A 23,413-nucleotide genomic window follows, 5' to 3' on the forward strand; every position below is an offset into this window, starting at 1 on the left:
GCTGATAGCTGGATAGCAACATCAATAACATTTCCCGCGTAGCCAACAGCCATCTCACATCCGTGCTGCATAGCCTAAAGACAGGTAGACCTATTGAAAGTTTCCTACAACGCCAAAGGAAATCGCCAAATTAACTGGTCAATGAAACCCAATCAACCCTTCGCGTTTAGCTCAAAACAAAATACTGACTTAGCAGGCACGCTGGTTGATGCAATGTTACTCACCTTAGAAGTAGAGAGGACAGGAAGCAAAGAGCAGAAGGTCGAAAGATTGAGGATGCAAATAGGGCTTAAATCAAGTCCTGCATGAACTCAATATGACAGATAATACGTCAATATGAAATGATTTCAGCTTCAATAATGGATGTCGATATTCACAGCACTGTAAGGGAAAAAGTTATCCTTATTTGAATAACACTGGGCTTGCGCTATGTTCTAAGATGAATGTGTAGCTCTGAAGACAACATTCGAGAACGCTGGCGGCAACAGGACAATGCTATGAAAAGGGTGCAGGGGATGAAACTTTGACAGGTCTGCGTTGCAAACAAGAGAAACCAACCACGATGTCATCGGACAGTACAGGAAGTATCGGTTCAATGAGGCCGCAATAGTAACGAGGGGTAAAGATCTTTCGACATCTCGTACAGAGGAAGGAGTCATCGGAGGGGTTGTCTCGCTGCTCGCCTTGATTGCGATTGGGGCTATTAGATGGTCTAGATGTCTTTGTTGTCGCTACTGACCGTTTGAAAGGGTAGGGGCTGGAGCAGGGACAGGCGGTTGGCTGTCATCTTCGTCTTCCGCGTCTAGATCTTCAGGGTGGCTGTGGGGTATTATGGTAAGCACAAAATGTTACATTGCTATACCAAAACGGATGCCTCATACCCTAATAAGTTCTTGACATTCTTCATCTCGTAGTGTTTCCGTCGCATCTCCTCAAATTTGCGGTGTTTTTCTCGCTCCTCCGCGGTCATGCCAGAGAATTCTTCGCCATGTCTACCGACCTCGCCCACTGTATCTGCATCTACTATGACGCGCTTCTCACTGTCTGGAGTATGTGAGGCACGGGTCTCAAGTTCAGGCTCTCCAAGGTCAAACTCTGGAATGTCATCAATCCCGGTGGGTTTCCTTTGATTTCTGGCCTTGTCGAGTTCATCAACTATCAGATCCTCCGCATTCAAAGTGGCTATCTCTTCTTCATCTTCCGATGGATCGTACTGCCTGGCAAACGGTGTCTTTGGTTCTGTAATCTTCATCGTGCTGTCTCGTTGTTGCTCCGTCAGATATAGATTTGCTTCATCCCATTTAAGGCGCGGGCTATTCTCGTCGGCGTGATGAACACCAGTGCCCGACTGGCGTCGTGATGGAGGGCCGCGAGGATTGGACGACGAGCGGCGGTGGGCAGGCCCAGCGTTCTGTAGGGTATTCTGTAGGACGATTTCTTTCTCCGACAACTCCCGACCCAATTCTGGCCTCTCTGTTGAGTGCACTGGCTGTAAAGGAGCAGCCTCGCTCGTAGGCGATATTTGTGAGCTAGATCGCTGATAGGAATTGGAATTCTTGAGAATGCCTGAGAGAATGTGAGATAGTGGCACATAGCGGGGTAACGAGCAAACCTCTAGGGCGCTTCTCAGCGTCGGTTCCATGCTGAGAAGGTGAATAGAGTTGTGGAGAGTGTTGTGTCATGTTGGGCATAGATGGCGGGCTGTTCGATAGTTCAACCGTGGCCGAAGCGTGCTTTAAGGTTAATGCAGGTGCTAGCTCTGGGACACGTGAAAGACCGTCTCAGGTGGTGTTATCCCTAAGTGCCCGCGGGAAGAGGAAGGGTTTGAGGACGGCTTTTAAGTGGAAAATGTTGAAATTTAACGCAGGTGAGGTAGATTAATTGGAGTTGACTGAGGTCGAGTGGCTAGGTATGGAGGGGTTTCGTTGTGTAGTTGGCCGCAAAACGTTTAAGAAATGACGTAGCCAATCGGGGGAGAGGGATATTTTCAAAAAGGCAATCAAGCCAGGATTTAGCTCGAAATGGGATTTCCTTATCCTATATAATGCGCGTTAAAAATCCACCTGCAATAAAATGCGTCATATCAAAGGGGTGGCGTTTTAGAGCCAAGCCAGAGTAGCACTTCTGGCGCTGATTGCATCTATCCAGCTCTAAATTTTGATTTGTAGATGCCTCCCGAACGACGAGGATCATCCTGCAACTTCCACATGGCAAATGTAGTATTCCAAGGCCCTCGATTGCTCTTACACGTTTCCGAGTACGCACCCGGCGTCTGCTTTTCGAGAGCTCAGCCTGGTTACACAGCAACTCTCGAGGCAGTTCATCGAACGTTTATACGGGAGCGAGGCCTAGGTAGTTTGTCTGTTATCACAACACAAGGTATATGTTTGGGACGAGCTTGTATTCATGCCAAGCCACGTGACTTGTATATGAGAGCTTTGAGTACTTCACACACATATAATCTTTTATTTATAAAGCATCTAAAGCTACCTCAAGGATATAACTGAGCCGGTAACAATAAAGTGAGTTCCTCAGTGGAGTATCAGATACCTTTGCTAGGTAATTTAGAGCTCTTTATGAGGGTGTGACTAGGGGCATAAGAGGGTGGGGAATCTGGTTGGCAACGAGTAAACGACCCTGGTTTAGAGGCACATAGACATCCTGCAATGGGAGAAGGCGCGTGCATCTGCTTGATCTCTTCCTAATCCCTGGTCTTGCATAAGGCTAGGAGGGTCACAACCGTCAAGACAGGAATTGTTTCTCATGTCCGCTATGGATGCCCTCAATTCTCCATTTTCCACAAATGCACCAGAATGTTGACCTCCGACGAATTCTACGTGTACGACTCAATAATTAGCCCGGCTCTTGAAACATATTGACCATGTATATCAGTAACTTTGGTTCGATATTCAGACTTTGCCTTTTGACATCATGCTCAACCAGCGACATGCCAGAGCAAGAGTGTATCACGCGGCTGAGCTTTGTCGGATTACCAGAGCTGTTGTTGTTCCTCATTATGGGAGATCGTGGGTATAGATTACAAAGGCGAGGATGTATACATACATATCGGAAACCTAGAACAATGAATTGCATGAGCGATCCGAGACAAGGTGCATCAGGTTGGTCCTCGTGACAAAGGAATGTCCCTGCTTTCAGGTCGTCACCGCATCATGGAAGCCACCGAGAGGGACCCTCGTGATGACGGTTTTAAAGAGGGGTGTCGTAATCTCGACCACATTCGGAGTCGCCAGCTGAGTAGGGGAAGAACTGTCAAACTGGCGATGATTTGAGTTGGTGGTCTTGGTGAGAACAGAACAAAATTTCGCAGCAGGAAGAAATCTTTTGGTGGCCGTGCGTCGCCAAGCCAGCCGCTGGGACGCGCGCTTGCTCCATGAAGACTTGCCTCCGGCAGAAGACAGGATCGGTACCTCTACCTTCTCTTAAAATACCNCCCTATCCGCCGATATTCCAATCACATCCTGCGACAAAGCGCTCAGCTCGCCATACCAATTTTGCAAAATATCAGAACATCTCCTGGGACTTAGCGAATCGCAAAATACCGCAGGCCCGTTGTGAACCAACGGCTTTGTGGCCTCAGCCATTTCTCTGCTGCTTGTTCGCTCCTTTAACTTACCAAGCTTCCTGCAGAGACATTTTCTACTCTAACAGCCGCTATCGATACCCGCTATTCGCCAATGGATAGGGATAGAGAGACTCTATGGACTCGCCGCTCGAAGTAAGACCCTCCACCCCGCGCATCCTTGTCAAGCGTTGCTCAGGTACTGATTCTTTGCGTAAAGCTCCAGCAAGCTCTCTCTTTCCACGTCCAATTCCGACCACCATGATGGAAAGTACGACCACCCAACCCGCAGCTACTCTTCTTCGAAGCGCTTTGGTGGCGATACTTCTTCGCATGGTGGAAGATCGAATCCCTTCAACGCCATGTCGCCCTTAACAAGCGGCAACCTGGCTTCCCCGACCGCAGGAGCTTCAACGGCTTTTGGACTGGGTTCTGGAGCCTTTGCGTCTTTTGGGTCCGCAACTAAAACTCCCAAAACACCTGGTACTGCTTTCGATTTTGGTAAACCGGCCACATCGGCTATAACTCCCACAACACCAAGCGAAAAACGAGACAAACCAGTAGCGAAATCTGTGAGTAATGCTCGCAAGGAGTCTCAATCTACCACTACGTTGGAGGATGCCGCTGCGTCAGGCGGACCCTCATTAGATTTAGCAGTGCCGTGGCCGTTAAAATATACCTGGGTAATCTGGTATAGGCCTCCTACGTCCAAGAACTCGGACTACGAGAAGTCCACAAAGCCCTTGTGTAAAATGAGTACTGCACAGGACTTTTGGAAGGTCTTTGTTCATCTAAAGCGACCTTCCACTCTTCCTACCGTCTCCGACTATCATTTTTTCAAAGAAGGCATTCGTCCCGTGTGGGAAGATGATGAGAACAAAAAAGGTGGTAAATGGATAATGAGATTAAAGAAAGGTGTGTCGGATCGGTACTGGGAAGACTTGCTTATGGCTATGATTGGCGACCAGTTCGCTGAAGCAGGAGAAGAAGTGTGTGGTGCCGTTTTGAGCGTTAGGAGCGGCGAAGATGTCTTTAGCATCTGGACCAAGAATGATGGTGGTCGGAATATTAAAATTAGGTGAGCTTCTACTCATGCCTGAGTATCAATATTCTCTAATTGCCCACAGAGAAACCATCAAGCGAGTCCTCACTCTACCTCAAGACACACAGATTGTCTGGAAGAGCCATGATGACAGCATAGCACAGAGGTCTGCGATTGACCAAGCTCGTCAGGAGAAAGCTGGACATCACAGCACCGAGAAGCGTCGAACTGTTTCCAACGCTGAGGAGTCAGCTCCCAACAAAGACAAGACCACGACAGGCTCATGAGGGAGACGCTATATTTTAAGCTTTCATCACTAATTGCATGCATTATACGGCTTCAATGAATTCATCGGGTTAGGTTAGCGTGCGTTTGGTTTTCTGGCATCCATGGAAGGCTGCTTTTGGGTTTCTTTTCTTGGGTGGAGAGGAGCGTATAGCGTTTCACAACCACTACCTGTATTCTAGCCGCGATTTTTCAGTTTTGTGTTGGGCAGCATTGTGAACTTGTAACGGGTGGGGTCAGTGAATTGAGATTCATGGGCTAATGGTCCAGTCTACGAGACACGGTCCACGCAGAAAATGACATGCTGGAGAGATTTGCAAATATAAAAGGTCATAGGGATCATGAGGCACTTTACGTGTCCGGAAATATTAAGTGTAAATGTAGCTAACAGTCCGAGCCGGTGGCGTTTTGTGTCTTGGTTCCTCGAGGCTCAAAGGAAGCGAGAGTGAACTGTACGTCAGGGTTGTTAACCTCAACTGAACCGCAAGTGGAGAGCCTTTAGTCAGTCGCGTCCACACTTCACACCCACAACGCTGGTGAAAATGGTATTTCTGGGCGCACAAAAGCCGTACCTATACAGTTTGCCCGGCCAAGCTGTTTCAACCTTGACAACCCTCTCTCGCTAATGCCTCCGATGCCCGCATTACCGGCGTTTCTGAGCAGTAGCCTTGGTGCTGCCGTAGAAAGTGTAGGAAGTCTCTTCTCATCCACCACTCCGCCTGACGCCAACAAAGCCCAGAAGGCTTCCACAGAGGTCTGTAATCCCCATAAAGCAACGCTGGCTTGTGAAGTCCTGCGATGGACTATTTGAGCTCGCAAACGAGTTAACACTCTTACTACTAGACGAATGATGCTACCCACGCGACCCTTGCGAGCGGATCCACAAGAGCGACAACTGCAGAACGAGACCTTCGTAACCGGTACCGTGACCCATCAAGAGAACATATAAGCAGACGAATACTCATAAATCCAACCAGCCCACCAGAGACAAATATTCGTGAGCGTCGAAGAGACTATAGAAGCCCTGACGAGCGGCGGCTTACAGGGGACTACGGGTGAGGATTTTTGTGCACTGAGGCCTGGTTAGAATACTTATGGCTTGTCTTAGGACCCCGGCGGATGCTGTTATTATAAAACCTCCAACTGCTCGAGCACCTATGGCAAGATCTAAGGTCAGTCTACTACTCTACCCTTACTGAATCTAGCTGAAGATAGCTGCAGCCGTTCCCTGGGATTTATAAGCCGCTCAACACGTTGGGTCATGCTGGACCGTTTGGTGGGAGGCTTCGAGGAAGACCTGAAACGTATAGTACAAAGCGTCGGTCGGTTATGCGTTTAGATAGCCTTAAGTTACAGGAGAGCCGCGGAGATAATGTCGTTAGGCAGGGGAGAATCTATGCGCGCCCTGAAGGAGAGCTGTCGCCATACAAGAGGAGAAAGACACAAACCATCATGTCTCCTTCGAATGTCATCGATCTCGAACAAGACGACCCGACTCCCTCAGACACCCATCGTCGAGAGCGAATTGCGGAGAGGGATCTGTCTTTTGTTCAGTCACCATTTTCCTCACACTCGCAAAATAGCTTTGACTCCGGCCGTAGGACTGCTTATGGTAGCTTTGCGCCAAATGAATTTCGAACAGTGAACGAGACTGTAGATCCTCGCCGAAGGAAACAAAAGCATCTTCAGAGTCAGCCGGGTAACCGCAAATCCACTACACCAACGCGTGCACCACCAAATACTTTCTCAATTTCTCAGGGACGCAACAGAACGGGGAATGCTGGCCTAGCAATCGAGGTGTCAGATGACGACAGTATCCCTCAACACGCTGAGATTAAGAGATCATCGAATCTGATGGAACCACTTCAGCGTTTGTTAGAGAGTGCATCGCCCTCGCCGCCTAGACACGCACTTCAGGACCACGAATCCAGTCTGAAGTCCAAATACTTCCATAATAGATCTGGAGATATGTCTGGTGAGGAAGATAATATCGTCGAGGTTCGAGATTCCTACTCTAGTTCGGCAATCTACCGTGGTCTCAAGAGGGGCTTTCAGTCGGAGAGGTCTCGTTCTCCCCCGCTTCGCACGAAATTTAAGCGGATCGACGACCTTGATAGCAGCATTGACGAATTACAGAGGCCTGAGAGTGTTTCCGAACAACGTTCAACTAGGATGGATAAACCTTCAAATACCACCCAGCCAGCCAATTCAGCTGCTAGAAGAAAACCGGGGAAGGGTCGCAATTCTGGGTGGCCAATGAAATTGGTTCGCACACACGGAAAGACGTTTGTCGGACCTACACTAAATCTAAAGTATGATGATGAAACCAGGAGCTTCTATGTCCGCATTTATGATGCGGACTCGTCGTCCTACGTACTACAAGACCGAATTGAACTACGGAAAATCAACAGGGCCCTTAAGGAGGATGAAAAATGCCGAATTCGTGTCATAGGCTCTAGGGTTAATACTCAAACATGGACATATGATCTCGAGTTTTCCGACCGGAAAAGTTACAATGCATTTCTTTTGTATGTTACTACACCCGACATAAAAGTATATTCAAAATCAAGGTAAAACCCCTGCAATATGGTGGATATGCATGCGCTAATAATTCTCCTCAGTGGGGAAATGGACACATTATTCGGTCAAAAACTTGAAGCCGGGCCATCATGCAATACTTTGGGTCCATCGGATATGTATGATGACGGTGTTGACGAACTGGCTCTTCTTCAGGCTCGGACACAGAGGGAAACTAATCACGCACAACAATCTCTCCAAGCGACAGTTGAACCAAGTGTCGAGCACCGACGCCAAAACAACCTTAAATCGAAATTGCGCGCCAGTCTCCCCGATGACGTGACCGAGAAGAGGCTTCGGAATCTAAAAGACAATGTTTGTCTAGATGCAACATCTGTTGAGCAGAAGCCATCTCCCGGCCGGCTTCGTAGCACACGGTTGAGTAACTCGATGGATAAATCCAGAACGATATCAAACCAAAGGCCTTCGCCACCACCTCCTGAGTATGTCACTATCCCGATGCTTAAGTCCTTTTACTGACCGAGAAACAAGGAGCATCCCTTATTCTATCGATCCTGGTCTGGGCCCTAAGTGGGATCAGTAAGCTGCTTTGTAAAAGAATGGATATTTGTGATTTACTAACTCTATTAGACCTGTCATCTATCCACCCACTGGTCGCCGACGGGCACACGTAGATTTTGACGATCTCCTACGTCTTGATGATGGCGAATTCCTGAACGATAATCTGATCGACTTTTATATGAAGTACGCACTGCGAAGCCCATTCTTTTAAAGATATCTAACGTCCTTCAGCTGGGCCTACAATAATGCGAATCTCCCGCCTAATAAGGTATATTTCTTCAATACCTATTTCTACAGCTCGCTCTCGAAGCCTCAAAAGGGCCAGCGCGGTATCAACTACAACGCTGTACAACGCTGGACCGCCAAGGAAGACATATTCAATTACGACTATGTGGTGGTTCCAATAAATGAAGAGTAAGTCACTTAATCAATCATGTTTGCAACCCACTTAGTGGTCGTTCCAGTGCTCATTGGTATGTTGCAATCATATGCAATCTGACCAAAATCGATCGCATTCTCCATAAAGAGCTATCATCGGAAGCTGCCACAAGATCTAGTCCAAACCAGCTTGGGGAAAGCGACAAGATTCAAGATGCCATCAACAATTCCTCAGATGAGACTGAACGGAAAAGAAAGGAAAATTCTATCTATGAATCTAATGACCCCGATGTCATCGATGATCCTCTTGATCGGGACGAGTCCGAAGACCTCTCGTTGATCCAACATGACATGAACCTTGTCAAACGTGGGATTCCACAAGCGCAAGATGAGCAGCAAATAAAATACGACGATGAAGAATGGCCTGACCCACAAGAAAACCGGCGTTCTTATGCCACATCTCCTTTTCAAGAGACACTCGCAATGCGAAATCTATCAATACAGGAAGAATCAGCAGGCCGCCTGTTAGCAAGCCCGACCCCAAAATCGGACATTGGAGGAAAGAAGAAGTCAAGGAGAAAGTCGGCACCGGGATTGAAAAAGTATGATCCAGATGAGTCAGTAATTTCCACAAATGTCTTCTACACCTTCATTTCTAACGCAAGCTTTACAGACCTATTATCATTGTGCTAGATTCCCTTGGAGCAACTCACCCTAGGACAGTCAGACACCTCAAAGACTACGTTTCAGAGGAAGGGAAAGCGAAGCGTAGCATTGACGCAATCATTGACAAATCTATGAACCCAAAGGAGATCCCGCTGCAGAATAATTTCTGCGATTGCGGGCTTTTCCTTCTGGGTTATCTAGACAAGTTCTTTGTTAACCCAAGGGAATTTGTTACCAAGATCCTAACTCGGGAGATGAGTGTAGAGATAGATTGGCCTGACTTGGATCCTAAGCAAACGAGGAACTGCATACGCGATCTCCTTTTCAAGCTCGCAAAGGAGCAGCAGGCTGAAAGACGAAAGCTGGAGTTAGAGAAGCGCGAGAAGAGAAAGAAGAAAATGTCCCCTAGTAAGAGGCAAGCCTCGGAGGCAAGCCTCGAACGATCGACTCCAGTACTCCTGAAACAACAATCACCACCTCGACCACCAAATAGTCCCCAGGTCGTTATCCAAAGACGGCAACCAAAAGCTGAACCGACGGAACCAAAGGTGGCTATGTCGGTTGAATCTGATGTCAATGCTCGCTCGAGACAGAAGTCTTCACGCGATCCAAACGATCTCCGCCAAGGACGTCATATAGGTAACTCGGAGGAACTGGTCGAGATCGAAGATTCACAGTCCCAGGCTAGGACTGTGGGTCTAAACAGTCTTCCTCTGGCTGCTCGCGTTGAAAGCTCGGAGGAACTGATTGAAATCGCAGATTCTCAGCCATCTCCCACGCCTGTGACCTCTCATTCGAATGATGTTCATCTTCTGAAGAATACAAATGAGTCTCAAGAGTTCGCAGACGCCGGTTTCTTAAAAGACACATTACGCGACCAATTAGAGCGTTCTGCGGGTTATTCCGCTGAAGCCCAAAACCGGCGACGAGAACGGCGGATGATTGAAGTCGATGCCAATACTGACTACGCTGAAAATGATCATTTAATTCAGCCGTTATCCTTGACAAACCCATCTCCTTCCAGTCGACGACAGCCGGCTGAAGACACTCAAAGGCCTCCGACTCGAGGCAAAACGTATTAGTCTGATACTTTTCTTGGTTTGATGTTCTTGATGTTTCTCCGACCTCCAATATCCCTGGTTTAGATACTGGGATGCTAGGACTGGGCCAGTTTCATACCAGGACTATCGGCTCGCTCAGGTATAATCCGGGTAGACCTCTAGCTACAAACCCTGAATTGATAGGTTCTGCTCAGTGCCTTCTCCTTCCGTTATTTGAGCATATAGGAACTCCTGGCGGCATAGCCCCGGCGTTGGTGTCTTTTTGCAAAGAGTGATTACTCTAACTAACGACGGGAGTATTGCGGGAATGGATTTACACGAGTGATTTATTCTCTGCTTTACTGGCGTTTTGCAATCTGTGCTATAGAACTTCATGGGGTTAGTGAGAGATACCGGGTCTACGGATCCCGATGGCAGGTTCTACATTTGCTGATATAATATATCTACTGGTAAATCATGACTTCTTACTGGGCGGTTTACGGTGCTCTTGGGAGGTACCTTAAGATTCTTCATGTCTATATCCACTAGATCGTCTTATATATGCTTGTTAGGGTAATCACCTTAGCTCTTACACCCTCCGTAGGAAAATCCTCTAAGCTCTAGAGATCCCTCGAAGCGCTCTTGTTGCACAGTCCCCTTTATCTATTCTTCTAGCGTCTTCTTTAATCGAACATCTTCTAATACCAAACTACACTCTAGTCACTTCGAATATTATACAGCACTCTTTAGAATCTCCTTTGCTTTTGCTTTTTCCTCTTCTAGTGTCTTCGTAATAGTTCCATTCGCGCCCCTGCCCCCCGTAGGGTCTGGGTTGCCCTCCTTCGCCGCGACCGCGTCATCAACCTCTAATATCACAGTTAGCGCAATACAATACAACACTTCATCCACTACCACCTCTCAGCAACGGCAATGGACGAAGCTAAGGTGCCAATTGTGGAAGCCCTACCAGCATACTCTCCCTGGGCCTCTCTGCCAACCCACCTCCCCATCTTATCCCTCACGAACTCGCCGAAATCCCACTCCTGCGCTTCTAGCCGATGCTTCCCGGCAACCCACACGTACACCTCCGCCTCCACCTCCTCGCCCTCCTCCGCGTCCTCGGCGGCCCCTCCCTGCATGTCGATCGTCCCCATGCCCTCACCGGCCTCTGCCAGAACGCGCACGCGCACCTTCCGCCGCTGGTACTCGTAGCCCTCGAAGATGTCGAGACGCCAGATGTCGCCGTCAGTGAGGCCAGTAACAAGGGTACCGCGCACGGAGGCGGCGCTGTTGGCGGGCAGGATGGCGGGATAGTCGGCGTGCAGGACTTTGTGGCGCTGGAAGGAGCGCAGCAGCGCGGGCCGGATGCGCAGGAGGGATGTCTGCCATGCGGTCGGCGTGCTGGTGCCGTAGATGACGCGGTGGAGGACTGCGGGGGCCATGAGCGTGCCTGGGACAGGGTTAGGAGGGGGCTTGGCGGGAGAGAGGGAAGGGTTACCGTAAAAGAAGGCTGTGTGGTCGCCCATGGCGGGTGCAATTGGGTTGGGATGCGCTGTCTGGGGATGAATGTGATAAGTTTATGCGAATGTGCCTATGGAGTTGAAAGTATTGTATGAGGGAACTGTGGTCTATTATGAGTCATGAATTGAAAATGGTATTAATTTGATAGGCCATGTTGATAACGACCTAATCGCAATCTCGGGTGCGCTCAGCCCTACGGCGGCAGCTAGCCGGCGCTAATGCACTGGCCGGAAAAACTGCGTTGCTCGAAGTTTCTCGCAAGGGAGCAGATAATTGGCACACGACATCCTACTCCTTACTTGCCAGTCTGTTAAGCGTATTTTTGTAAGATTATACGTTTGATGGGATAGGGCGACGAAGTCTCCACGCTTTTCCGTTCTTCAACCGCCCTCAGCCGCCCTTCCTCTCGACTCCAGACACTCCGACGAGATCCGAAGAGTGGGAGGTTTTTACGGACAAGATGGGGTTCCTTAACGCGGTGGTGACGACGATTGCGCCGATATTGTATGTTTGGGTTGAATTGAGAACGATATGAAGGCTGGAGACTAACGGAATGGTAGTATCGTCACGTCTCCAATAACTTCATATGCGGATCAGATATACTCAATCCACCGCACCCGCTCCTCCGCCGGCTTCTCACTCGACATACCGCTTATAATGCTCGTAGCTAGTATTCTAAAGTACGCTCTTTCCTCTACTCTTCCGTATCGTCCTGTGCTTCCCTCCCTACCCAATTCCCTTTCTCCTCAGAAAAATCACTAATTTGCAACCAGGGTCTACTACTGGTTCGGCGCGCACTTCTCGACCTCACTCCTCCTCCAATCCATCCTTATGATAACGGTCCAACTGCTCCTCCTCCACGTCGCACTCACCAACCGTCCCGCCATCACACACCACACGCCATTCCAGCCGGCGCCGACACCGCGGCCCTACGACTTCTGGCAATGGCGCATGGCGCGCCCCTACTGGGCCTTCCTGTCCTACTTCACAGGGACGCTGCTAATCCTACACATGCTGCTCGCGTCGACGAGCCTGTTCCAGCCATACACGGCGCTGCTGGGGTACGTGGCGCTGGCGATCGAGGCGACGCTGCCGCTGCCGCAGATGGTCGCGAATCAGCGGCGGCGCGGGTGCAAGGGTTTCCGGGTGTCGGTGATCGCGAACTGGCTGATCGGCGACGTGTTCAAGATGTGGTTCTTCTTCGCCAGCGGCGACAAGGAGGTCCCGATTGCGTTCAAGCTGTGCGGCGTGTTCCAGATGGCGTGCGATATGGGCCTGGGCGTGCAGTGGTGGGTCTTTGGCGATGGCGTGGAGGGCGCGCCGGTGGGGAAGGCGCTGGGCAGGGAGCCGGTCGCGAATGGGTTTGGGATTGGGGAAAAGGGGCCGGTGATGGGGGAGAAGGGTGTGCCGCTTGAGGTGCCGATGGGGGGGTGGGAGAGGGCGAGGTTGACATAAGGAGGAGCTGAAGAAGATAATAAAAAAGGAGGTTTCTGTGCGATGCCATTGGATACGCATTGGATTTTGGGTGATGGTTTCATTGGTGTGGTGGCTATGGAAAGACTTGGAGTTTGGCATTTCACGGTCTTGGCTGGCCTCTTTAGATGATATACAGCACGTTTAATCGGGAGCATCTATTTCTGAGCATCAGCATACTACGCAATAACTAGCGCATCGAACGCTAGTCTATGTCACAGATCGGCTCTTGGAGATTGATGTGACCAACGCTCCTTGGCAATCTTGCTATTTTAGGTGGTAGCATAAGCCATGCCCAGAAACCCTATCTTCGAACGTGAGACTTAGCCATGCAGCCGGAAAATTCTTCCTTGCTGGGCGACGTCGATGCGGCCCTAAGTCCCGATTTGTCAATTAGAGATGAGTAGAATTGCGGTTACAAGTCCAGTCCAATCGAGTGCACTTTTCCGCATTTGAATCGGCGTTGGGAGGTTATGGAGAGAAGAATGAATACGTCATAATGTGTCTTGTGCATAAAATATCTCCCAGGACCAAACGCCGGTTGAGCTTCGTCAGTAGATGGCTCGAGTCAGGCTTGAAATACGGAAAAAACGGGGTAGCGGGAGCCGGGAAGGGAAGGGACGACTCATTCATTACAACGGAACGCCAAAGTGGCTGCTTACCGCTGTCATTGGCCGGGAAAAATTGAGGAGGACAGTGGACATCAGGGTACTTTAGCAGTAATAAACGCACCAACACCGAATATTACTGCTTGTGGTGGGTATATGGAGGTAAATAGAGGTAAATAGAGCACGCGGATCGAATGGATCAGGTACATGTAATAGCATAGCTGGGGAGAGAAGAGGGGCTTGTTTGTAGTATTTGACCCAAGGCAAAAAAGTATAATTACAAAGTCCAAATCTCCAGTGGTGAACAGCGGTATGGTACACGAGTCACGGCATGGCCGCAACGGTCCATGCCGCAACGCCAACCAGCGCTGTGCTCGAGTTCCAAACTCCAGACCAAAAGTAATATGAGCGCTTATTGGAGAAGATATATGCTATCCCGCGTCATGGTGTCGGATTGAAAATAGCGGACTTCTTCATTTGTTGGTATATAGCGTTTCTCTTTCCGTCTCGAATCCTAGGATTCCAGGATCAAAGCTGGCGTTGTCGTCAGCTGCACAGGGCATTCCATCGCTTGCAGCTTTGCCCCTGCTCGCCAGCTTCCGCCGATCTCGCACCGACCTGGTTATCTGGATCTGATAATCTTACCATTCGCTTCATCCTCCACCAAAACAACATCATGTCTGCAGACGTCCACTCCGCCACTGCCTCTCCGTCAGACCTTCCAGAAGACCATGCTCCCGTCCAGACTCCGTCGCCTGCATCATCCGCCTCAGCCAATACTCAAACAAGACCTTCCAATTCCCGAGGTGAGTCAGCCTTTGCACTGCCCTTCTTTCTCCGCTTCAATCCCCACCTCCCACTACCCTGCTTCCCACCCTCGTGCTTCCTCTGAGCCTCTCGGCCTCCTGCAAGCCGTATGACCAAGACGGGGTGTCCGTCAGGCCCGCTATGCATTTTTCCTTTTGCTGCAATCAGGTCGTGCGTCTTGATCCGAGCCCTCCTACGCCTCTAACACCACTGCCATTGCCAATTCAGAAAATTCTGCAAACGTACCTTTCGCTAACATCATCTAGTAATTACTCCCGCACCGACATCCTCACTCACATCCAAAGCCGCAGTGGCCACGGCGTCCACTCAACCAAGCGAAAATGCCCAACCCTCTCCACTGGGGAGTGGTCCCACAAGCGCAAGCTATGTGGTGCCTCCAAGACCCAAGCCAGGCCGCAAGCCAGCTACAGATGAGCCAGCGTCGAAGCGAAAGGCTCAGAATCGGGAGTCGCAGCGGGCTTTCCGAGCCAGGAAGGCGGCGAAGCTTAACGAGATGCAGGCACAAGTCGAGAGTGCGGAACAACGGTATACACGTGAGCTGGGTGAGAAATCAATAGAAATAAGTCAGCTACAAGCAGCACTTGCAAAGACAGCGGAGTCGGAGAAGCGTTACATGCAAGAGAGGGATTACTGGAAAGGTCAGACTACAAGTCTACAGCAACAGATTGAGCGGCTAAACCGGCGGGCAAGAGAAAGAGATGCCAACAGCTGGAGCGAAAAGCAGATACGCTTCCCCCATGATCGGATAGCAACCACACGACAGGATTCACCAGCGCGCGATTCCATCTCACTTCTTACCCCGCTGATTGGCACTCCTCAATCTTATCAAACATCAAAGGTAGATCTTGGGTGTGGTGACTGCAAGGACAATGGCGAATGTCCATGTATTGATGAACTTGCTAAACTACCAAGTCCCAAGTCCTATGTGCCAGCATTACCTTTACACAACGTTACTGGAAAAGACCCCAGCTCTCCGGCGAAGGGTGTTCGAGCAGGCGATACTCCCTCCAACGATTCAGCTTCAAATTTCGCGGACCGCGAGATTGATTTCACTGTACAATTCTCAAATAAACGGCCTCGACTCGACAAACGACCGTCCATCACCTTCTTGACCCAGTCAAACGATCAAGACTCAAACTGTGGCTTTTGCACAGACGATGCAAATTGCTTATGCAAAGACGAGGAACTTAGGAAAACCATAACTAGTGACGATATGCGTCCTCCACCCCGAGATTGGAACAACGCTACGCCAAACGAGTCTTCATCTAGCGACTGTCCAAATACTGGTCCGGGTACTTGCTCTGACTGCATGGCCAACCCTCGTCAAAGAGCCTGGTGTCGGAGGATTTCCAGAATGAAGAAATCCGGCGCATTAGACATGTTCACCTCCCGATACCTCTCAGTAGGCAGCGCCCTGGACGCGGTAGATCCTCGCAATGATAACGCTCCAGTCCCTGACATGAATATGTCGAAACGCTATTCAATCGGCTGTAGTGATGCCTTCCCCCTCTTTGAAGGTAGGCTCTCAGTAGACGACAACATGGATTGGGTCAATAATCTGAGGCCCGTTTCCCCAACTGCCCGAAGAGACACAATACAGCTTTCTAGAAAGTACAGTGCCTTGGAGCTGGATACTGCCAGTGTCATAGCAACCTTGCAGCAAAGCATGGTTCCCCTAACACCTCGTCCTTCAGACGGTCCGAACGCTGAACTCATCAAGGTAGCGAACGAAAAGCGAAAGAAGAGCGATTCTCCTATGACTCCAAGACCAAATGGACTGCCTGTGTCGCAAACAACCGAGATGCGCCAAACTCAATCTGGCTCTCCCGGTCTGCCTATATCCACTCTAATCAACGGTACCAGCTCACTGCCTACATAGAGGTAGTATTTCGGTAGCCTTTGTATCTTGTACATTACTTTTCTTCGCTTTGGTCCAACCTTGGGGTGTTTGCGGGCATCTCCTCATATTTCGGTCCATCCTTCCCTGCCAGTTTCTCAGTTAGGCGCACTCACGATTCCACGGAACCCAGGGTTTTGCGATCCAATTTTTATTACAAAAGTATCTCTTTGCGAGGCGTTGCGGTTTGGCAGATTCCCGGCCGGACTCGAGGAGCAGTCTGGCAGCTGTCTCTACTCCCTTTTCCCTGTGCTGTCTCACTCGAGTATTTGACGGCAGCATATTTCCTACTTTTTGCATGTTTCGAAGTTATCCCGGAGATGCCGAGCTCCGGCGGCGAGTAACGGCTGGTAGTACCGACTGTTACTATATTTTTATATTTTTATACCCTTGTTGTTGGGGTTACCTTGACGTCTCTGCGCATAAGGTTTGGCGCGCTGCGGTGGGATCGGATCGCTGGTAGCGTACCATTGGTGATCGGTCCGTTTCGCTGTATATTAGTCCAGGCCGAAATATCTGATACTCTTCTCTTGCTAAACTTAATTGATGGTGTGGCATGCCGCGGAGATGTGTTACCCGGCTACTCTACCACCTTTTTTTTCCTGCATCTATTTTCTGAAGTGATATCGAGCTGTTCTGCGGCCTTTGCATTTGTCTACGTAAGCTTATTCTCCGTATTTCGCCTATGGAACCGTCGAGCTGGCTCCTGAGAATTTCCTGAGGGGGTGCTGGGGAGCTCGAGGGCTCCGATATTGGCAATGCCTTGATGCAAAAACCCCCTCCGCCTTATTCACCGCTTTGGAATGGTTCGCATGTTAAGTGAGCCGTTTCACGTATGAATGACTGGGGAGAGCGGGCTGGTGGTAGGTTAGCTCTTCCTAGTGTAGACAAAGGTTTGCTAGTATATTTTTCAACTTCCGATAGAGTGCAAGAACATATTGACGCCGGCCACGACCATATTACGTTATGCCTTATCAGACATTGAGCTGGGAATGAAGCTGTCCCCCCTTGGCTGCCCATTTTCTTGCATCCTTTTTGCGTTGGCGTCCGACTTGTTCTCTCTCGGGTCATAGATCCGAAAAGGGTTTTGGAAGTCAAGGAGTGATGCTACTCCTTGCAGTTGATCGGCGCGGACTACAGTATGGCCAAGCAATAGACCCTTGGTGCTCGGGTTTTAAAAGGAGATCCATCACGGGTAGATTATGTAGATAACTTAAATCTTATATAGTATCCCGGCGCAGAGAGTATAATCGACCTTACGTTTATAGACGAAGGCCTATATTAAAGGCTTAAGGGATACACTCCTAAAGAGGAGTAAGTACTTGCACTAGACTATATACCTATTTGGATACGACTAGACCTAGACACCAAGGCATAACTAAGTAATAAGAAATACGTAATTAAAAAGCTTAACGTATATAGCTTTCTTAATACGGTTAAGTAATAACTTTAAGACCTCTAAGAAATCTATCTAGTACTAAACCAACGAGTTATACTAGCTACCTTAGAGGAAATCGACTAGAGGCTAGAAAAGATCTAAATAGCAATTTAAAATAGACTTAGGATATACTGCCTAGAATAAAAGCTAGGCCTCTACGCGCGATATATATAGTCTGTATAGTGCGCGGTCCGTATAGCTAACTAGTAAAGAGTAAGGAGAAGATATATAAGAAGTTAAGGGCCTAAGAATAAGAGATAATATAATAACGTAAGGAACTAACTAAAGAATACCCTAAAGCACGAAATAAGGAACAACTAGAGACGATTTATTAATTAATATACTATTAACCTAAACCTCCCCTATAATAAGGACCTTTAGGTAATAATGGGATAGGTAAGGAAAAAGGTAGAACGCCTAGTAAATAGTTTATACCTACTACCTTTACGAAAAATAGGCGAAAAATAGACTATAAATAATAATAATAAGAAAGCAAAAATCCTTATAGAGAGATTTTCCCCCTAGCCGGCCCTAGTAGACCTTAGCAATATTATAGGAAAGATACTCGTAACTCACCTTTAGGTTAAAAGCGATATAATAATAAAAGAAATAGCTAAAACTATTAGACGCCTTTTTAATAGTAAAGTACTAAAACTAAATATAATCCTAAATAAGGCCCTAAAGATTTATAGAGAACTACTAGCCCCTTAGCTAGCAGATATAGCTAAAATATACTTTATAATAAAATACTACCTATAACTTAAAAGAACTATAAGAATAGCTATACTATATAAAGAAGGTAAGATAGACTACTTAATACTAGGAAGCTACTAGCCTATTATACTAAAAAAATACTCTTAATAAGTATAAGGGTTATTTTAACCCTTACTTAGGTATATACCTAGGGGCTACTAAGGCTAGCTAAAGGCTAGCCCTTAGTACCTCCTTATAAGCTCCTTAGGCTTATAGCCCCCCTATCTTCCTTATTAGTTCGTCTCTATATAAGGCTATTATTATACTCTTTACCATATTATCCTCTTCTATTAACTCTTCTATAACCTATACTTAGCTTAATTACTCCCTACTATATATCTAGGTAATATGCTTTATAGTAAGATTCTAAAAAAGGTAATAGCGGACTATAATAAAGCCTTATAGGAAATACTATAGTAGACTTATTAATAGACTAGGTATATAGGTAAATAAAAAGTTAATAACGTAAATATAACTAGTAGAGTAGGGTACCTAATAGATTAACTTTAATTATATCCTAAAATTTACTATAAAGCAGAAAGCTATCTAAGTAGGAACTAGGGTCCTTTAAATATATAATACTACGCCTAAGAAATATACTAAGTATAGTAGTACGTTAGTACATTAGTACATTCTATATATTTCTATATTTCTATATTTTTATATTTTAAATTTATAATATAACTAGCTATATAACTTAACTACCCCTTATTTTATAGTTTAATTAGTTTTAACGCCTCCTATACTATTTTAACTAACCTATTTATATCTCTTTTTAGTAGTTGCACTACTGCTAATATAAGGTCTATAATACTATCTCCTTTTCTTTATCTTTATCCTTAAAAATATCTCCTATCTTTAAGTTATTTATTAAAGGTATAGCATTTCTATTTTTAATTTAGTAATATTTATTATTTCTAATACCTCCTATTGGATTTTTATTTTCTAATTATTATAACTAGCTTATTTTAATTATTCTTTTACTTAATAAAATTATACTATTATATTCTTATTATACGGAGAAGAAGTTAGTATATATTATAATTACGGCTCTACCTAATTACTAGTCTTCTTTATATACTAAGTATACGTAAGTAAATATATAATTATTTTATAATATTTAGTCTGTCTTTAACGCTAAGTATATATATTTTATTATTCTTTATAGGTATCTAGTACCTTATCTAATTTATTATAGAGTTTTTGTTATAGATTTTATATTAGCAGTAGTATAAATACTAAGAAGAGATATAAATGGGTTAGTTAAGATAGTATAGGAGGCGCTAGAACCGATCGAGCTATTAGATAAAAGGTAGCCGAGTTATATAGCTAGTTATATTATAAGTTCGGAATATAGGAATATAGGAATATAGGAATATAGGAATATAGAAACGCGACATACTAACGTACTAACGTACTAATATACTTAGTACATTTCTTAGGCATAGTATTATATATTTAAAGGACTACAGTCTCTACCTAAATAGTTCTCTTTGTTATAGAAACCTTAGAAGATAATTAGAGTTAATCTATTAGGTAACCTACTCTACTAGTTATTATTATATTATTAACTTCTTATTTACCTATATACCTAGCCTATTAATAAGTCTACCGTAGTTTCTACTATAAGGCCTCGTTATATATTTACTACCTAGTTATAGTATTAATAAAGTTAAACAATATACTACTAAAAGCACTAGTTATAATGCTATTAACGGCAGTAACTACTTTAAGAATAAGTAGGGACACTAGTATACAGGATATAGATTCGCAGCTAGTTATAGTAGGTTAGCTATAGGAAATAGTTAATTAATTAATAGATAATAACTAAATATTTAAAGAACGAATTAATAAAATCGGAGTAGTAAAGGTTAAGTTACTATCGGTTAAGCAATTCTTAGGAGAAAAGTTAAAGCTTAAAGGGTTTCTTATTATATAATTACAGCACGTAGTATACCAAACGCGTAATTACGCGTTTAGTGCACCAACCACTTGTTTATAAAGTGCTGACTAATTAGGGGGGAGGCGCGTCAGTATATAGACTACGTAGTCTACCTTAATAGAATTAACAGTCACCACCATCTAAAAGAGCATACGATACTACACGTATTTCATGTCCCTGGATATAACTTACCTATATTATTAAATTAATATAAATACTGATTAGTAAGCGCGCATAGATTAGCAATTACTTAACATCTCTCTCTAAGCAATACACGACAGCGACCACCCGTTTAATCCTAGTACGACCTACTAGAAGGTCGGAAGTTGGGGATTACGGACTATATTACTATCTCTATATACTTATTTAAGTCTTAATATAGTTTACTAAAAGTTTATAAACGCGAATACAGACCTTTACGGAACCCCTTACCCTCCTGCAAACCATTATAGACCTATTAATTGCCTTACGGACCATTATAAGACCTCTTAAACTATTACGGACCTGTTAATTAATTTTACGGACTATTATAAGACCTCCTCCACCCGCTATAAGCTACTACTACCCGTTATAGCTTATATAAATATACTACGCTATAGAATATAGCAGATATAAGCAAGCAAATTAACAAAGGTCAAAAGAAGTGGAGTTAAGGAGTCGACCTTACGTCTACAAATAACATTAACGACTACATTACATTTAAAATTCTTAAATATGGACATTATAAGTTTACGAATAACGATCTATAGGAATAATATAAGGAAGACTTTATGGACTTTACGGAAGCTACTTTTAAGGCTTATAATCTTGTAGCTATTTATAACCTACAAACCCTTTTACGTCACTAAGGTGTATAAGTTAAAAAGGATAAATAAGTCACTATTGTATAGTCTTTGTATAATATACTATATAAGGAGGACCAAACGGAATAGACTAAAGAGGAAATCCTAGACCATATTAACACTAATAGTGTTAGCGACTCAGTCAATCGAGGCACGAGCACGGCACAAGGGACGCGCAAGCCTGTACGATTGGTAGTCTATTAACGAGAATATCAAGACGAGGACTAGAAGAAGGTCGAGGAAAGGACACGTCTATATACATGGCGCCAAGGCTCCAGACGAGCCCCTGACGAGGGTCTGTAACAGTGCCGTAACATTACCCCCCCCTCCGCAAAAGCCTGCCCTCAGGCTTTGTAGTTGTCCTCCCCGTTAAGAAAGCCATATTATAGATCCGTTCTGAATTGTCGTTGCAGGCAGAGCAGCAAGGGTCGATCGGGTAGCAGTACGGTACTAGCGTCGGGATCGGTGTCGTAGGCGTATCGGCGCGACGTCTTGTCGGTTAGGTCGGGTCAGGTTATGGTGTAGAGAATGGTTGAGTAGGATCTAGACCAGGGGCCAATTGTCTAAGCTCCTCACTAGAGAATGGTCGAGTAGGTTCCGGGCTAGAGACTAGTCGACGAGGCTCTTCCCTAGGGGTGCGGTCCTGATGTCGTCCTTGAAGCTCAGAGGTATGGACCGATCGACCGTCGCTATAACGCATCCGATTCCTCCGTCGTTCAGTAGAAGGAGTAGATCCAATCCTCCATTGAAGCTCAGGAGAATCACTAGGCTCCCAATGTGTAGACTTAGGGCTACGTCTTCCTGGATCCTCTCTTTCAGCTGCCATCAGCAGTTCTACAAGATCTCTTCTCTCTGTATTAGAAGGTACCCGTATCTGCACCGATATTACCCTGCTCGGCTGAGACCTTTGGTCGTCGACATCTTGAGAAGAGGTCGATTCGGACCCTGTCGCAGAATCGTTACCCTGGTCTCCTCTTGCCCTGACTCGTCTTGACCCATTATCTGTTTCTGCCTTGCGTTTCTGCCGTCTTCCTAGGCCTTCCTGTTGTCCCGGGTATTCTAGGAGGCTGTACTGTAGGCCCCACTTCATGGCTAGGGCTCTGAGACACCTAAGAGGTTGCGTGGTAACTGCATCCTCTAGTTCCGTGTAGCAGCTGACGTCGGTGTCCCCTGAGCTAGCTCTCTTCCATCGCTCCCAGTCTCGTACTGAGTAATGTCTTGCAAGCTCCGTTAGGGTAACAGGGTCTGAAATAAGCCTCCAGAAGTCTTTAATTCTGTTAGGAAAACCTTTGGCCACGATATATCTTAAGCAGTCTCCATCGTCAACAGGAGCTGCGATAGGTTCAATCTGGTCATCGAGCCATTTTCGCATAGAGTTTAGTTGAATATGTGTCTGGTTAAAAAGGCTGTTCCTAACGTCGTTGATCTGTGTCGTAAGACGTTCATCCATCGACTTAATCTCCGTCTTGATTTCCGCAACCTCCGTCTTGATTTCCGCAACCTCCGTCTTGATTTCCGCAACCTCCGTTATAACCTCATCGACCTTTGCATCAACTCTTTCTACCCCCTTTTTTACCTCTACTACTCTCACAGCCCAGGGGGCATTATCATCGTACAGATAGGCCGTTGAGGTGCTTAGGGTTACGATAGCATTGTCTAGGTAGGGGTGGAGGTCGGTAGACAAGTTCTCCGGTCGAATAGGTAGGGTAACGGAGGTTGTGGTGTAGTTAGAGATCTTTTGGCGGAGGCTCTTTAACGCGGCATAAGATGGTTCAAACGGCAGAGCTGATGGAGACATTGCGTCGGTGATATTTGCTGCTGCTTCTGTTGCGCGTATTTGATGTCTGCGTGATAGAAAATCATATATTTTGATGAGGATGAGAATGAGGATGATAGAGTCTCACAGGCGGGGTGTCTGGAAGTCAAATTTAGCTTTGATCACGTGCGCTTAAGCGAACCAATCGTCGAAAAGCATGTGGGCTCTTTGAATGATCCAAATTCTGTCGGGGTGTCTTGATTTG

The 23,413-nt window shown here is 46.4% G+C and overlaps 7 protein-coding genes across 7 annotated transcripts; 4 read left to right on the plus strand and 3 right to left on the minus strand.

Moving 5' to 3' along the window:
* Positions 1 to 520: 520 nt before the first annotated feature.
* Positions 521 to 1,798, minus strand: K441DRAFT_17708 (uncharacterized protein). Its single transcript, XM_067640353.1, has 3 exons — positions 1,613 to 1,798; positions 882 to 1,566; positions 521 to 819 (listed from the first exon to the last, which is right to left on the minus strand). Exons 1-3 carry the CDS (start codon positions 1,689 to 1,691, stop codon positions 732 to 734), a joined length of 852 nt encoding a protein of 283 aa, XP_067506815.1. The 5' UTR covers positions 1,692 to 1,798; the 3' UTR covers positions 521 to 731.
* Positions 1,799 to 3,285: 1,487 nt separating this feature from the next.
* Positions 3,286 to 5,370, plus strand: K441DRAFT_704050 (IF4E-domain-containing protein). The gene is made up of 3 exons (XM_067653513.1): positions 3,286 to 3,736; positions 3,801 to 4,658; positions 4,708 to 5,370. The coding sequence occupies exons 1-3, from the start codon at positions 3,696 to 3,698 to the stop codon at positions 4,907 to 4,909; spliced, it is 1,101 nt and encodes a 366-aa protein (XP_067506816.1). The 5' UTR covers positions 3,286 to 3,695; the 3' UTR covers positions 4,910 to 5,370.
* A 21-nt stretch (positions 5,371 to 5,391) lies between these two features.
* K441DRAFT_631455 (uncharacterized protein) lies at positions 5,392 to 9,403 on the plus strand (the record flags this gene model as incomplete). The annotated part of the gene is made up of 11 exons (XM_067646316.1): positions 5,392 to 5,661; positions 5,751 to 5,827; positions 5,885 to 5,962; positions 6,016 to 6,079; positions 6,129 to 7,477; positions 7,529 to 7,927; positions 7,977 to 8,024; positions 8,076 to 8,189; positions 8,238 to 8,420; positions 8,471 to 8,562; positions 9,090 to 9,403. Coding segments are annotated over exons 1-11 (2,847 nt in total), but the record flags the coding sequence as incomplete, so codon positions are not given.
* A 1,003-nt stretch (positions 9,404 to 10,406) lies between these two features.
* Positions 10,407 to 11,735, minus strand: K441DRAFT_656051 (uncharacterized protein). Its single transcript, XM_067647953.1, has 3 exons — positions 11,589 to 11,735; positions 11,058 to 11,540; positions 10,407 to 10,956 (listed from the first exon to the last, which is right to left on the minus strand). Exons 1-3 carry the CDS (start codon positions 11,614 to 11,616, stop codon positions 10,823 to 10,825), a joined length of 645 nt encoding a protein of 214 aa, XP_067506818.1. The 5' UTR covers positions 11,617 to 11,735; the 3' UTR covers positions 10,407 to 10,822.
* A 146-nt stretch (positions 11,736 to 11,881) lies between these two features.
* K441DRAFT_704052 (PQ loop repeat protein) lies at positions 11,882 to 13,066 on the plus strand (the record flags this gene model as incomplete). Its single annotated transcript, XM_067653514.1, has 4 exons — positions 11,882 to 12,115; positions 12,172 to 12,291; positions 12,385 to 12,934; positions 12,992 to 13,066. The coding sequence occupies exons 1-4, from the start codon at positions 12,072 to 12,074 to the stop codon at positions 13,064 to 13,066; spliced, it is 789 nt and encodes a 262-aa protein (XP_067506819.1). The 5' UTR covers positions 11,882 to 12,071.
* A 1,302-nt stretch (positions 13,067 to 14,368) lies between these two features.
* On the plus strand, positions 14,369 to 16,399 carry K441DRAFT_685554 (uncharacterized protein; the record flags this gene model as incomplete). Its single annotated transcript, XM_067651896.1, has 2 exons — positions 14,369 to 14,498; positions 14,766 to 16,399. 2 exons carry the CDS (start codon positions 14,369 to 14,371, stop codon positions 16,397 to 16,399), a joined length of 1,764 nt encoding a protein of 587 aa, XP_067506820.1.
* Positions 16,400 to 21,703: 5,304 nt separating this feature from the next.
* Positions 21,704 to 23,285, minus strand: K441DRAFT_17895 (uncharacterized protein). The gene has a single exon (XM_067640359.1). It carries the CDS (start codon positions 23,188 to 23,190, stop codon positions 21,907 to 21,909), a length of 1,284 nt encoding a protein of 427 aa, XP_067506821.1. The 5' UTR covers positions 23,191 to 23,285; the 3' UTR covers positions 21,704 to 21,906.
* Positions 23,286 to 23,413: the final 128 nt, after the last annotated feature.

Source organism: Cenococcum geophilum, assembly GCF_001692895.1.
Source record: "Cenococcum geophilum 1.58 unplaced genomic scaffold K441scaffold_10, whole genome shotgun sequence".
NCBI lineage: Eukaryota > Fungi > Ascomycota > Dothideomycetes > Gloniales > Gloniaceae > Cenococcum > Cenococcum geophilum.